This window comes from Coregonus clupeaformis, unplaced genomic scaffold, assembly GCF_020615455.1.
Source record: "Coregonus clupeaformis isolate EN_2021a unplaced genomic scaffold, ASM2061545v1 scaf0744, whole genome shotgun sequence".
Classification (NCBI taxonomy): Eukaryota; Metazoa; Chordata; class Actinopteri; order Salmoniformes; family Salmonidae; genus Coregonus; species Coregonus clupeaformis.
In genome coordinates, this window is record NW_025534199.1 from 124,935 (window position 1) to 140,157 (window position 15,223).

The 15,223-nt window shown below is 43.9% G+C and overlaps 2 protein-coding genes across 2 annotated transcripts in view; one reads left to right on the top strand and one right to left on the bottom strand.

Annotated features, from left to right (window-relative positions):
* The window catches only part of LOC121558050 (ladderlectin-like), a 112,959-nt gene that overhangs the window by 89,953 nt on the left and 7,783 nt on the right, over window positions 1–15,223 (top strand). The gene's annotated exons all lie outside the window — the stretch shown is intronic.
* The window catches only part of LOC121558541 (ladderlectin), a 32,795-nt gene continuing 23,786 nt past the window's right edge, over window positions 6,215–15,223 (bottom strand). Inside the window, exons 2-5 of the mRNA XM_041871908.2 lie at window positions 7,744–7,844; window positions 7,211–7,387; window positions 6,578–6,689; window positions 6,215–6,455 (exon numbers count right to left, since the gene is read on the bottom strand). Coding sequence (XP_041727842.1) covers window positions 6,364–6,455; window positions 6,578–6,689; window positions 7,211–7,387; window positions 7,744–7,782 — 420 coding nt within the window. The 5' untranslated portion in view covers window positions 7,783–7,844 and the 3' untranslated portion in view covers window positions 6,215–6,363. The remainder of the gene's footprint in view (window positions 6,456–6,577; window positions 6,690–7,210; window positions 7,388–7,743; window positions 7,845–15,223) is intronic.

The window sequence follows — 15,223 nt, forward strand, 5'->3', positions numbered from 1 at the left end:
CAACTGAATCTCACTGTAGCAGGTCCTTCAATTTGCATGCAGAGACAACAAAAAAAAACGATGTTGTCATCTGACTGAGTAAGTACATTTACGTCATTTAGCAGACGCTCTTATCCAGAGTGACTTACAATTTGGTGCATTCACCTTATAGCCAGTGGGACAACCACTTTACACTTTTTTTTTGGGGGGTAGAGAAAGGGTAGAAAGTAGCAAACGGTTTGAATTTCCAAAATATTGCACTATCCCTTTAAGGCGGAAGTATCACCGGTTCCAATCCAAGTGCCATTTCTCAAACTATAGGCGGTGCTATGGTCTGATGACATAAAAATAGAGCTCTTTAGTCATAGTACACGGACATCTTTGTCGAAAAAATTAGTTCTCTGCCAGGAAGCTGACACTTGGCCACAAGTGGATCTTCAAGCAAGACAATAACCCATAGCACTTGACCACATGACAGACGTGCCGCTCTGTTCTGGGCCAACTGCATCTTAACTAGGTCTTTCTTTGCAGATCTTGACCACATGACGACAATAATCAAGATAAGACAAAACTAGAGCCTGCAGGACTTGCTTTGTGGAGTGTGGGCTTCAAAAAGCAGAACATCTCTTTATTACGGACAGACCTCTCCCCATCTTTACAACCACTGAATCTATATGGTTTTGAAAATGACAGTTTACAATCTAAGGTAAGACCAAATAATTTAGTCTCCTCAACTTGTTCAACAGCCACACCCTTCATGACCAGATTCAGCTGAGGTCTAGAGCTTAGGGAAAGGTCAATGTCTTAAGGGCTGGAGGGGGAGATATGTAGTAGGACCAGGGTTGTGTTGTTAGGAGAGGGGGGAGGGGAGAAGAGGAGAGGAGGAGATGAGAGGAGAGGAGGAGAGGTTATGGGTCAATGTCTTAAGGCTGAAGTATTGGAGGAGAGATATGCAGTAGGACCAGCAGCACTCCTTTTTGAGGAGATGAGAGGAGAAAAGGGGGGAGAGGGTGAATAGCTAGCATGCCTTTCTTTGTGATAGTGAAGCCTCTCTCTCTCACCACACCCAGTCGTAAACATGACTTTCAGTATTTCTGGAAGAACAGGACAATGGAATAGATGGATGGAGTCTAAAGTGAGGTGGGATGAGAAAATAAAATAGGAGATTAATGTGAGGAGGACAAGAGGAGAGGGGAGAGAGGAGAGGGAGGAGAGGAGAGAAGAGAGAGAGGGAGAGGGGGGAGGAAAGAAGAGAGAGAGGAGAGGGGAGGAGGAAAGAAGAGAGAGAGGAGAGAGGTGAGAGGGGAGAGAAGAGAGAGTGGAGAGAGAGAGAGGAGGTGAGAAGAGAGGGGAGAGTGAGGAGAGGGGAGAGAGAGGAGAGGGGAGAGAGAGAAGAGGGGAGAGAAGAGAGAGTATAAAAGAGGGAGAGGAGAGGGGGAAGAACAGAGAGGGGAGAGAAGAGAGAGACGAGAGAGGAGAGAGACGAGAGGGGAGAGAAGAGAGAGGAGAGGGGAGAGGAGAGAGAGGGGAGAGAAGAGAGAGAGGAGAGGGGAGAGAAGAGAGGGGAGAAGAGAGAGGAGAGAGAAAAGAGAGGGGAGAAGAGAGGAGAGGGTTGGAACAGGGGAGACAAGAGAGAGGAGAGAAGACAGAGAGGAGAGACAGGGGAGAGGGGAGGAGAGAGAGAGGAGAGGGAAGTGAAGAGAGAGAGAGGAGGGAAGAGAAGAGGGGAGAGAAGAGAGAGGGGAGGAGAAAATAGAAGAGGGGAGAAAAGAGAGAGAGGAGAGGGGAGAAAAGAGAGGAGAGGAGAGAGAGGGGAGAAGAGAGAGGAGAGATAAGAAGGTGAAGAGAGTGGAAAGAAGAGAGAGGGGAGATAAGAAGGTGAAGAGAGTGGAAAGAAGAGAGAGGGGAGAGAAGGGAGAAAAGAGAGGAGGGGAGAAAAGAGAGAGAGGAGAGGGTAGAAAAGAGAGGAGAGGAGAGAGGGGAGAAGAGAGAGGAGAGGGGAGATAAGAAGGCGAAGAGAGTGGAAAGAAGAGAGAGGGGAGAGAAGGGAGAGGGGAGAGAAGAGAGAGAGGAGAGGGGAGGTGAGAAGAGAGGGGGGATAGAGAGGAGAGGGGTGAGAAGAGAGAGACGAGAGGGGAGAGAAGAGGGAGACGAGAGGGGAGAGAAGAGGGAGAGGAGAAGGGAGAGAAGAGAGAGTATAAAAGAGGGAGAGGAGGGGGGAGAAGAGAAAGAGACGAGGGGAGAGAAGAGAGAGACGAGAGGGGAGAGAAGAGAGAGACGAGAGGGGAGAGAAGAGAGAGACGAGAGAAGAGAGAGACGAGAGGGGAGAGAAGAGAGAGGAGAGGGGAGAGAAGAGAGAGTATAAAAGAGAGAGTTGAGAGGGGAGAGGAGATACAGGAGAGGGGAGAGAAGAGAGTAGAGAGAGGGGAGAGAAGAGAGAGACGAGAGGGGAGAGAAGAGAGGAGAGAGAGGGGAGAGGGGAGAAGAGAGAGAGGAGAAGGGAGATAAGAGAACGAAGAGAGGGGAAAGAAGGGAGAGGGGAGAGAAGGGAGAGGGGAGAGAAGGGAGATAGGAGAGGGGAGAAAAGAGAGAGGGGAGAAAAGAGAGAGGAGAGAAGAGAGAGAAGTTTCTTTATTTCTGGAAGAACACAAATGATTCCCTAAGCTCTAGACCTCAGCTGAATCTGGTCATGAAGGGTGTGGCTATTGAACAAGTTGAGGAGACTAAATTATTAACCCCCCTTACCCCCCCATAAAAAATGTGTAAAGTGGTTGTCCCACTGGCTATAAGGTGAATGCACCAAATTGTAAGTCGCTCTGGATAAGAGCGTCTGCTAAATAATGTAAATGTACCTACTCAGTCAGATGAGAACATCATTTTTTTTGTTGTCTCTGCATGCAATTTGAAGGACGTTGAAGGACCTGCTACAGTGAGATTCTGTTGAACTGTCTTGTGTTGATAGAAACAGCAGTACGTAATGACATCACACCTAAAAAAAAATAGCAATTACCTAGAGTGTCGAATAAACAAACTGTCCGTCTAGAGAACATTTATCCTATAGCTGCCGTTTCCATTACAGATGGCGCTATGTTTTTTTGTTGTGACATTGCTTTAGTGGAATAAACCTGGGTCAATGGAAACCTGCCTACTGATCCATCACCCATCTGTAGAATTATAGCATTAGTAGAATGGAGACGTTGTAGAATTAGAATGACAGACATTCCTGTTCCATTTCAACGTTCCGTGCTGGCTGGACTGGACCGGCAGCCTTACAGGGTGTGATGCTAGGAATGTCTCTTTTATTGATGAATATTAGAAGCCTGGATAATACAAGTTATGTTTTTAACAGCCATAGTGCAAAAGCAAAGTGCAAATCTTACCATAAACCTTTTTTTGTACTGAATTTACACTGTGAGATTATAATGAGGTTTACGGTACTTTTACGGTACTGGTAATGTTACCATGGCTACATTCAGTTGCAAAACATTCTCCAGCATTGCAGATAGAAATTCAACGAATAGATCCGTTATTCCGTATTCAACATGTCAGAAAGGCATGTTTGTACCACATAGCATTTTCTATCTGAAAGTTCCAAAACGTCGCGTCCTGCTGAATGCGCCCCAAGTTGTTAGCTAAAGCTAGCTAATGGAGGTAACATGACTGAACAAGGTGTAGCCTAAACAAAATGGCTGATGGTCCGGTCCGCAAGTAACCTGCGTATTGGAACGGCCCGCAATATGCTTTACGAATGTAAAGTTTGTTCCGAGACGACCTTTCGTAACCCGCACATCTTTCATGCAGGGCATTTTCTGGATTACAAACAGGCATCGGAAGTATTGTTTCATTAAGTCTTCATTGAGCTCCAACATATCAAGCTTGCTAGGTCGAACAGTGTCCATGTACTCAAATACCCGAGGGGTAACACTTTACCCATAGTCATAACGTTGTGTGAGACTGTCATAACTGTGTCATAACAGCTGACAATGGTCATAACACTGTCATGACACGTTTTACACCTGTTGTGACATACGAGTCAAAACCCACCACACAAGGACAAAACATTCCATTGCACCATAGCCTACTTGTCAACAGTATGTTTGTTGTATAACATTCTGAAATTGACCATGTTAAATTGTAATTGCACACAAATTGATGTCAGACATGTACCTACCCTAATGCTCTGCTGCTGATAACTGGGATGAATGCAGGAGCAGGACATGACAGCTTCTTTAACTGATATAAGGGCTTGTACAGGAAAGGTCTGTCTGGCATAGATGATTATGACGGTCATAAGGCTTCTTGACAGTGTAATAAAGTGCATTTTCTTAGTCCAAGTAGTTAAAAAAAGAAGAAACCTGCACACTGCTCTTGATAGTATCACTGCTCTTGATAGTATCACTGCTCTTTAAGCTTTACGTATCGGCCTCAAGGCCTTTGTCAGAGCTTTGTGTGTTCACAACCTGCACCCCATGTAGACGTTGCTCCACCCACATCCGTTCAATGCATCGACTGGGGTTGGAGAGTCGAGGGAAAATAAGCTGCCAAATATAACGTGCATTTCATAACTACCTAGAAAAAGCATCGGAGATGCGCAATAGGTTTCTAAGACACTACTCTCCACAATATGCGGGTGAAGCTCTTGATTTGTAATTGAGGAAAACACGAGATGAACTGCTACCAAAAAGACCCAGTGGAGCTGAAGAACACTAAATGTTCACCACCACATATACTTTCAACTCGCGCAAAGTGGGAGATGCTGTCAAGAACCATTGGCATGTTTTATCGGACCCTGCTCTGCCAGCTGAATTTAAAGAACCCACCACTTGTTGAATATAGGAGAGGTCGCAATTTATGCGACAAAACGGTCCATTCAAACTGTCAGCCACAAAGGAAAACCAGCCAGGCTCTTTTACTCCCTCATCTGAACGGTAGTTATAAATGCGGAGGTTGCGCACAGTGCAACAATATGAAAGTGGGAATATTTCTGCCACCCACATTACAGGAAAACGGTTCCAAATTAATGACATTACCTGCTCCACCACCCATGTTATCTATATGATTAAATGCCCATGTTGGCTGTGCTATGTAGGTAAAACCTCTTGTTTTCAAAGAATTACTGAACATTAAAGTTCAAATCGGGAGTAACGACAGGGGTTATAAATAAGTCATTTAGCAGAGGCTTTTATCCAAAGCGACTTAGTCATGTGCGCATACATTTTTTACGTATGGGTGGTCCCGGGGATCGAACCCACTACCCTGGCGTTACAAGCGCCACGCTCTACCAGCTGAGCTACAGAGGACCACGTCCAGTCGCAGGACCATTATCCAGTCGCAGTACATTAATGGCCAAAAACATCAAAACTTTAGATTGTGGGATAGAGAAAGTGGCGACTCGGGGAGTTGATATAAATACTGAGCAAAAGAGAATGTTATAGGATTTTCAGCCTCCAGACATTATTCCCGAAAGGTCTTGAAATGCCCATGCATGTTGTGTTGTAAATGTGAACATGAATTCATGCCGCCACTTCAGACTGACGTTTTTCCCTTGTACAGTACCTAATGATTTATGAAAACGTTATGGATAGGTCCATGTCCGCATTGTGGTTTTCCAGTCCTGTTCACACTATTAGAATACTTATAAAATGCACATTGTTATAGTCGGTACCACTGGTCTTCCTCCCCCTTGAGGCCGATACGTAACGCTTGAGAGCAGTGTGAGGGTTTCCCCCCCCCCCCCAATGCAACTGTTACCATGGATTTTCTGCAAGTTATTCAAAGTAACATGCCTAAAGAATTCATTAGACATAAAACAAACCTTAAAACAAATCTTCTTGGCAGGTTAAACATTTGGATAAATGTGTTTAGAAACTGAAAACATAAAAATATTGAGCTATTTCACAACTGGTGTAAATGTATGACACGTTATGCCAGGTGACCTGGTTATGACAGTGTTTTCTTGGTGGCTCAGTTAATCAGCATGGCACTTGCAACACCAGGGTTGTGGGTTCGTTTCCCACAGGGGACCAGTAAGAACAGGTATTAACTACTGTAAGTCACTCTGGCTAAGAGTCACCACAATTACTAAAATGTAATGATGCTGTGTTTCATAGTAATAGTGTTGGAATTTGAGTAATACATTCAAGTCCCAGATCAAAGCCTGTACCTTCAATAAACCTCTCATAAGACGAGCCAATTATAGCAGGATCATTCATGTTCAATAACTCATGAAACAAAATAATGTGTACACATGTTTTATTGGCTGCAAACAAAACACCTCAACATTATGTAGTAACTAAGACTTCATTTAACTGCAACAAATCAAAGAATTTGACGTTACCGTAAAGTGTTAAGGATGCGGACACATATGGAATAGCATTGTTGCTTTTAGTTTATAGATTGACGGAGTGGCAAGAGTCTCAGGGAGCACACAGAGAGCAAGCGCCTTCCACATATTGCATTGTTCCAGCGGCGTTCACCTTAAGAGGAAACACAACAGGAGGAACGTCTGCATGCTTGTCGGAGATGCATTTGGTAAATATACTATGAGTGAAGTTTAATTTCAAGGCTGGATCAGTGAATGACACTGGGCTTACTGTACCTCCAAAGTTCATCTGAATACACCCCTCTCTGGCACCAGCGTTATTGGGCCGTCCTTTGGCCCAGTTCTGGTGATCAAAGTCGGAGCCGTCGCTCCAGAACCATAGCCTGTCCTGAGGGGGGAAAAGGGAGGTTCCAGAATAAATCCAAAATGTATAGCCTTTCCTCTACCTCCTGAAACAGTAAACGCCACCACCAAAACTTTACAACTCAGACTGGAGCGGTTGCTTGTGTAAAGAGAAACATGGAGCCTACTTCCTGATCACATTTACAACCATCCCAACGCATTTCAATGAGCATCACTTGTCTACAACTGTTGAAGCTAGAAACACCATACAAGAACAGGCAGACTGTCTGGAACAGGTTACTTTGAGACAATTTATAATTAACTATTACCGTTTTACATTAGTATAAAAGCCTTCTACTGAAGTATGACAGCGACATTTACATTTTAGTCAATTAGCAGATGCTCTCATCTAGAACGACTTACAGGAGCAATTAGGGTTAAGTGCATTGCTCAAGGGCACGTCATACTTTTCCACAGTGCGCTCTGGGATTCAAACCAGCAACCTTTCCTTCATTGGCCCAACGCTCATAACGGCTAGGCTTCCTGTCACCTGGGAACATGTCCCACCTTTGCCTTATCAGCATCAAATCCTCCAATCCAGGTAGGAGGGAAGCCGCCAGTCTTGACCAACGTCTGTAGAAATTGCTCCTCCTCAGAGCTGTGTACAGATGCCAGGTTTGCTCCAAGGTACTCTACAGTGCTGGGCACATACACCAGTTTTTCACCAAGGGACACACAGTGCCGCTAGAGAAAGCAGTAGACGGGGACAAAGCCATTTCATAATGTAAGTGTTAGTCAGCTGGCCAGTCTGAGAATTTGTCTTTTGGACTCTCAAATATTGACCGTCAGAACTAATTCCCTTTTAAACATGCTCTTAAAGATATTAGTTGCTGTCTTAAGCCATGTCCTGTGGGTTCCAATAAATATTCCAAACTTCTAGAACATTCCAACTAAACAATATCTTAAAGGGAAGTTCAGTATTTTACATGAAGCATGTGTTGCCGGATTAAAAAACATAAAAATCACCTTTAATGTAATGTCAAAGGGTTGATTTCAATTGAACTTCCCCTTTAAATTAACAGTAGATGTAAGCATGATACCTCTGCTTCAGGCCAGGTCCTTGCAGTCTTGACAAACATGAAGCAGCGTGATCCATATTTGGTCCAACCGGAGGGACACAAGTCTTCTTCTACAAATTAATCTGAATGGAGAAGTTGCAGCCGGCTTTTAAAAGCTAGTCGAGACAGATCTACAAATCACAACTACAATATTATTAGTATGTCAGTCAGTCACCTCTGCTACAACAAAACAAATACGGGGGGGGGGATTTCATAGTACCTTCTTCCCTGCTGCGCGGTGCCAATGGCGACCAATCAGAACAGTCTAACGGATTATGGATGTAAAACATTCTGCTAGCCGGTATCATCATTGGACCATGCCTCATCTCACAAGCTGTCTCAATTCCCTTAGACTTATATTACTCAAAAAGGTCTAAATACTGGGCTAGTTACACCATATAATACACAAGCTAGGATAAACAGGATATTATGCTGCACTGCAGGAAATGTTCTAAGACAGTGTAGACATCAACCTAAACATGTACAAAAGTTACAATAACTGCTACACAGTTACGTTAACCAGAAGAAGGCAGTTACGTTAACCAGAACACAGAACAACAGGGCCACTACAAATGCTGAACAAACACAGATAAAACAAGCTGCTTATATACCAGAAGAATGGGAGAGGAATTGGTGATTAGCAGAGTGAGTTCAGGTTTCAGGTGTGGTGAGTTAGAAGGAGAGGGGCGTGTCCAGAGGGTAATTGGTAGTTTGTGGAATTGGCACTATCCTTCAAAACTAGTTCACTTCATTTGTCCAGGGCCACATATTCACTATGGGCTCTGGTCAAAAGTAGCGCACTACATAGGGAATAGAGTGATATTTGGGATACAGACACATACAGTATTAGATGAACAGATGTTGAAATCTCACTTTCTGAAATCCTGCCTGTGAGTTGAGTTCTACCTCTCCCTCCTCTCCTTTTTAAGGACCCGTCCAGTCAGACCCCTCCCTCTGGAACCCCGAAGGGTTGGAGGTCAGAAATGGCAGCGAGTAGTGAGGACAAAATGGAGGAAGTGGATAAAATGTTGGTGAAGCAACAGCTGTGGTGGAATGAGAACAATATGGCTGTCTGTTCTGATGGTATGGAGCGGGAGGATGAGGGTCAAGGACCTGAATGGTCGGTAGTGGAAAGACACAGGAAGAAGAGAGATCTTGATACAGAAAGACACAGGAAGAAGAGAGATCATGATACAGAAAGACACAGGAAGAAGAGAGATCATGATACAGAAAGACACAGGAAGAAGAGAGATCATGATACAGAAAGACACAGGAAGAAGAGAGATCATGATACAGAAAGCAGTGGAGCGTCTCGTATAGAAAGCACAAAGAGGGTCAAGGTTGGAAGCAAGAGTAGTGAAGTGTTGGAGTGGAAAGTGGTGATGGTGTTGGATGAGACCACAGAGCCTCACTTACACCCTCTCTGACCCACTAATGCCGTAGAGAAAGAGGTAGGGGAAGTGAAATTAGCTGGGTTCATTGGAAATGGTAGATTGTTAATATTGTGTGGTAGCCAGGCTCAGCAAGAGAAGATTCTGAAAATGGAAAAGCTTAATGGGAAGAAGATTAAAAGCCATGTCCCTGGTGCTTCTGCTAGATTGAGGTGAGTCATCCCTGGGGTCCCAATATCTATGTCCACAGATAATATTAAAGAAAATGTGAAGGGAGGCAGAGTGATTGAGGCCAACAGGTTGATCAGTAGGAAAGAGGGTCAAAGAAGTGAATGCCTATCAGTGATTCTGAGGTTTGAGAAAGTCTTGGCCAGGAAAGGTACAGATAGGATTCCTTAGTTTAAATGATTACAGTGAATGTGGAAGCAATGTGAAGGTTAAGTGCTGTAATTGTGGGGGAGAACACAGTATTTGGTGGATGCCAGGTACAGAGAAGTTAGGGATTTATTTTGGTTTTTAATGTTATTTTCATGGTAGTACAAAATTGGCCAGATCATGATTGATGGTACATTCCAGAACAGTAGGTGGCGACATGCACTTGAGACGTTTGTTTGAGGACCGCCATGATGTCATAGAAGAAGAAGACTCCTCCCTCTCTTTTTCTCTCTCTGTCATCCTTTAACCCTCCCGGTCCATTTCCTACTGGACCTGTGTGAGAGCTAACTGTCTGTTAGGGCTGGGGTCAATTAGAGTTGAAGGTTCAGGTAGTGATATTTGAATATTCCAAAAAGCACTAACTAGTACATCTGATTTATCTAGTTGCAGGTGTATGTGAATGATGCCTTATTTATTTATGATGCGTATGATATATTTTATTAAAGCTTACGTGTCGGCTTCTTGGTCTCCATCAGAGAAAAAGCTTAGCCTCTTGGCCTTTGTCAGAGTAAAATCATTTCCTTTTAGCAGACAGCACCCTTAAGACCGTTGTTTAAGATGTTGGAATGGAGGAGGAGAGGAGAGGAGAGGAGGAAGAGAGGAGAGGAGAAGAGAGGAGGAGGAGAATTGAGGAGGAGGTGAGAGGAGAGGAGGAGGAGAAGAGTGGAGAGGAAGAGAAGAGACGAGGAGGAAGAGAGGAGAGTAGAGGAGGAGAAGAGAGGAGAGTAGAGGAGGAGAAGAGAGGAGAGTAGAGGAGGAGAAGAGGAGAGTAGAGGAGGAGGAGAAGAGAGGAGAGTAGAGGAGGATGAGAGGAGGAGGAGAAGAGAGGAGAGTAGAGGAGGAGAAGAGAGGAGAGTAGAGGAGGATGAGAAGAGAGGAGGAGATGAGAGGAGGAGACGAGAAGAGAAGAGGAGGAGGAGGAGAAGAGGAGATGAGGATGAGAAGAGTGGAGAGGAGGAGGAGAAGAGAGGAGAGAAGGAGGAGAATATAGGAGAGGAGCAGAGGAGAGGAGCAGAAGAAGAGTGGATAGGAGGAGGAGAGGAGAGGAGGATATGTGACAGGAGGGGGAGAGAGGAGAGGAATTATTTGGTTTGACATTAAAGGTGATTTGGCCTTTGGCATTTTTAGCTAGCAGTGGCTGATATTAGCTAAAGTTTGTGCATCTGTTTACATAATAAGGGCAACGTTTTCATAGCGCTGAAGCATTTTCAAGTGCAAAAAGTACCGTAAACCTCATTATAATCTCACAGTGTAAATTCATTCGAAAATTGTCTTAAAAAAAGGTTTATGGTAAGTTTTTCACTTTGCATTTTGCTTTTGCACTATGGCTGTTAAAAAAATAACTTGCATTATCCAGGATTCTAATATTCATCAATAAAAGAGACATTCCTAACATCACACCCTGTAAGGCTGCTGGTCCAGTCCAGCCAGCACGGAACGTTGAAATGGAACAGGAATGTCTGTCATTCTAATTCTACAACGTCTCCATTCTATTACAGGTGGGGTGAAAGGTCAATGTCTGAAGACTGAAGGGGAGATATGTAGTAGGACCAGGGTTGTGTTGTTAGGAGAGGGGGGAAGAGGAGAGGAGAGGAGAGGAGGAGAGGTGATGGGTCAATGTCTTAAGGCTGAAGTATTGGAGGAGAGATATGCAGTAGAACCAGCAGCACTCCTTTGTGAGGAGATGAGGGGATGAGAGGAGGAGAAAAGGGGGGAGAGGGTGAATAGCTAGCATGCCTTTCTTTGTGAAGGTGAAGCCTCTCTCTCTCACCACACCCAGACGTAAACATGACTTTCAGTATTTCTGGAAGAACAGGACAATGGAATAGATGGATGGAGTCTAAAGTGAGGTGGGATGAGAAAAGAAGATAGGAGATGAATGTGAGGAGGACGAGGAGAGGGGAGAGAGGAGAGAGAAGAGAGAGAGGAGAGAGAGGGGGGAGAAGAGAGAGAGAGAAAAGAGAGGGGAGAGAGAGAGGAGGGGAGAGAAGAGAGGGAGGAGAGGGGAGAGAAAAGAGAGAGTGGAGAGAAGAGAGAGAGAGGAGAGGGGAGAGGAGAGAGACCCTTCACTAATTGGAGTAAACTAGTGAACAACAATGCTTAGGCCTCTACTTCCAGCTTATACGTACTATATACATTTTATGGACAGTCAATTTTACAATAATTCTATTTTGTTTGTTTTTACTCCTGAACTTCCTCTACCCTCAACCTCTCCAATCATTTTCATGATGTCCATCCGGTTTGCTTCTATATGCCATATCTTTCACAAAAGCTCTCAAACTATAACCTATATATACAGTGGGGGAAAAAAGTATTTAGTCAGCCACCAATTGTGCAAGTTCTCCCACTTAAAAAGATGAGAGAGGCCTGTAATTTTCATCATAGGTACACGTCAACTATGACAGACAAAATGAGGAAAAAAAATCCAGAAAATCACATTGTAGGATTTTTAATGAATTTATTTGCAAACTATGGTGGAAAATAAGTATTTGTTCAAGAACAAGTTTCTCAATACTTTGTTACATTTACATTTTCATCATTTCTCTAATCCAGAGCGACTTACAAATTGGTGCATTCACCTTATAGCCAGTGGGTTAACCACTTTACAATGTATTTTTTATTTTTTATTTTTTGGTGGGGTAAGGGGGGGGTAGAAGGATTACTTTATCCTATCCCAGGTATTCCTTAAAGAGGTGGGGTTTCAAATGTCTCCGGAAGGTGGTGAGTGACTCCGCTGTCCTTGCGTCGTGAGGGAGCTTGTTCCACCATTGGGGTGCCAGAGCAGCGAACAGTTTTGACTGGGGTGAGCGGGAACTGTGCTTCAGCAGAGGTAGGGGAGCCAGCAGGCCAGAGGTGGATGAACGCAATGCCCTCGTTTGGGTGTAGGGACTGATCAGAGCCTGAAGGTACGGAGGTGCCGATCCCCTCACAGCTCCATAGGCAAGCACCATGGTCTTGTAACAGATGCGAGCTTCAACTGGAAGCCAGTGGAGTGTGCGGAGGAGCGGGGTGACGTGAGAGAACTTGGGAAGGTTGAACACCAGACGGGCTGTGGCATTCTGGATGAGTTGTAGGGGTTTAATGGCACAGGCAGGGAGCCCAGCCAACAGCGAGTTGCAGTAATCCAGACGGGAGATGACAAGTGCCTGGATTAGGACCTGTGCCGCTTCCTGTGTAAGGCAGGGTCGTACTCTCCGAATGTTGTAGAGCATGAACCTACAGGATCGGGTCACCGCCTTGATGTTAGCGGAGAACGACAGGGATTTGTCCATACCCTTTGTTGGCAATGACACAGGTCAAACGTTTTCTGTAAGTCTTCACAAGGTTTTCACACACTGTTGCTGGTATTTTGGCCCATTCCTCCATGCAGATCTCCTCTAGAGCAGTGATGTTTTAGGGCTGTCGCTGGGCAACACGGACTTTCAACTCCCTCCAAAGATTCTCTATGGGGTTGAGATCTGGAGACTGGCTAGGCCACTCCAGGACCTTGAAATGCTTCTTACGAAGCCACTCCTTCGTTGCCCAGGCGGTGTGTTTGGGATCATTGTCAGGCTGAAAGACCCAGCCACGTTTCATCTTCAATGCCCTTGCTGATGGAAGGAGGTTTTCACTCAAAATCTCACGGTGCATGGCCCCATTCATTCTTTCCTTTACACGGATCAGTCGTCCTGGTCCCTTTGCAGAAAAACAGCCCCAAAGCATGATGTTTCCACCTCCATGCTTCACAGTAGGTATGGTGTTCTTTGGATGCAACTCAGCATTCTTTGTCCTCCAAACACGACGAGTTGAGTTTTTACCAAAAAGTTCTATTTTGGTTTCATCTGACCATATGACATTCTCCCAATCCTCTTCTGGATCATCCAAATGCACTCTAGCAAACTTCAGACGGGCCTGGACATGTACTGGCTTAAGCAGGGGGACATGTCTGGCACTGCAGGATTTGAGTCCCTGGCGGCGTAGTGTGTTACTGATGGTAGGCATTGTTACTTTGGTCCCAGCTCTCTGCAGGTCATTCACTAGGTCCCCCCGTGTGTTTTTTTGCTCACCGTTCTTGTGATCATTTTGACCCCACGGGGTGAGATCTTGCGTGGAGCCCCAGATCGAGGGAGATTATCAGTGGTCTTGTATGTCTTCCATTTCCTAATAATTGCTCCCACAGTTGATTTCTTCAAACCAAGCTGCTTACCTATTGCAGATTCAGTCTTCCCAGCCTGGTGCAGGTCTACAATTTTGTTTCTGGTGTCCTTTGACAGCTCTTTGGTCTTGGCCATAGTGGAGTTCGGAGTGTGACTGTTTGAGGTTGGGGACAGGTGTCTTTTATACTGATAACAAGTTCAAACAGGTGCCATTAATACAGGTAATGAGTGGAGGACAAAGGAGCCTCTTAAAGAAGTTACAGGTCTGTGAGAGCCAGAAATCTTGCTTGTTTGTAGGTGACCAAATACTTATTTTCCACCATAATTTGCAAATAAATTCATAAAAAAATCCTACAATGTGATTTTCTGGATTTTTTTTTCTCAATGTGTCTGTCATAGTTAACGTGTACCTATGATGAAAATTACAGGCCTCTCATCTTTTTAAAGTGGGAGAACTTGCACAATTGGTTGCTGACTAAATATTTTTTTCCCCACTGTACTTATTATGGACAGAGTATGCTTACATCATTAGTTATCTTGTTGTTATTACTTGTTGTTAGTCCCATCCTTCAGCTCCATACAACACCACCCATCTATATCTTAAAACCATCCATATAGGATTTCTATTTATCATATATATGTACTGTGATGTTTTACAAAAGTTCTGAACCTTTCTATTCTCATTTGTTTCTACAGACTGTTCATTTAAAATAATTTTTTTTTCTAAAAAGTAATATATTATTGATCGATTGACTATGACTTTTCAGATCACCCAGTAGTGCTATCTGCAGGGTTAGCTCCAGGTAAATATTGCAAATCTTTAGCCATTCCTGGACGGGTAACCAAAAACAAGCTACAAATGGACAGTACCAAAATAAATGATCTAATGATTGTCTCTTCGCAGGCAAAATCTGCAGAGCTGGGAAGATTGTATCCCCATATAAATAACATTATTGGTATTAGTTTAATTTTGTCTGGCTTGCCGTTCCAAATGAAATTGAATCTTTTTTTCTCATAATAAATAATAAAAACTGTTCGCTCGGCGTAGGCAAGACCAAAAACAAATAGGTAAACTGGGATAATAAAGAGTTAATCAGGGTGAGTTTTTCCACAAATTGACAGGTATTTACCTTTCCATGGTAGCAGGATCGTATATATTTTTGTTAACTTTCTATTACAATGTATTGGAGTGAGATCATTTATTTCATTTGGGATATGTATTCAGAGTAGAGCCACATCACCATCAGACCATTTTATTGGTAAACTATATATTTTTTAGTGATCCAATACATATGGTACATTTATCATAATTCGGTTGTAATCCAGAGAGGTTAGAAAATGTATCTAGATCCTCTATGAGGCTGTGGAGGGATTCAAGTTGTGGATTTAAAAGAATACATGAATCATCAGCGTACAATTTTACATTTAAGTCATTTAGCAGACGCTCCTATCCAGGGCAACTTTCAAATTGGTCTCTTCATGAGCAGAGCAGCCCAAGTT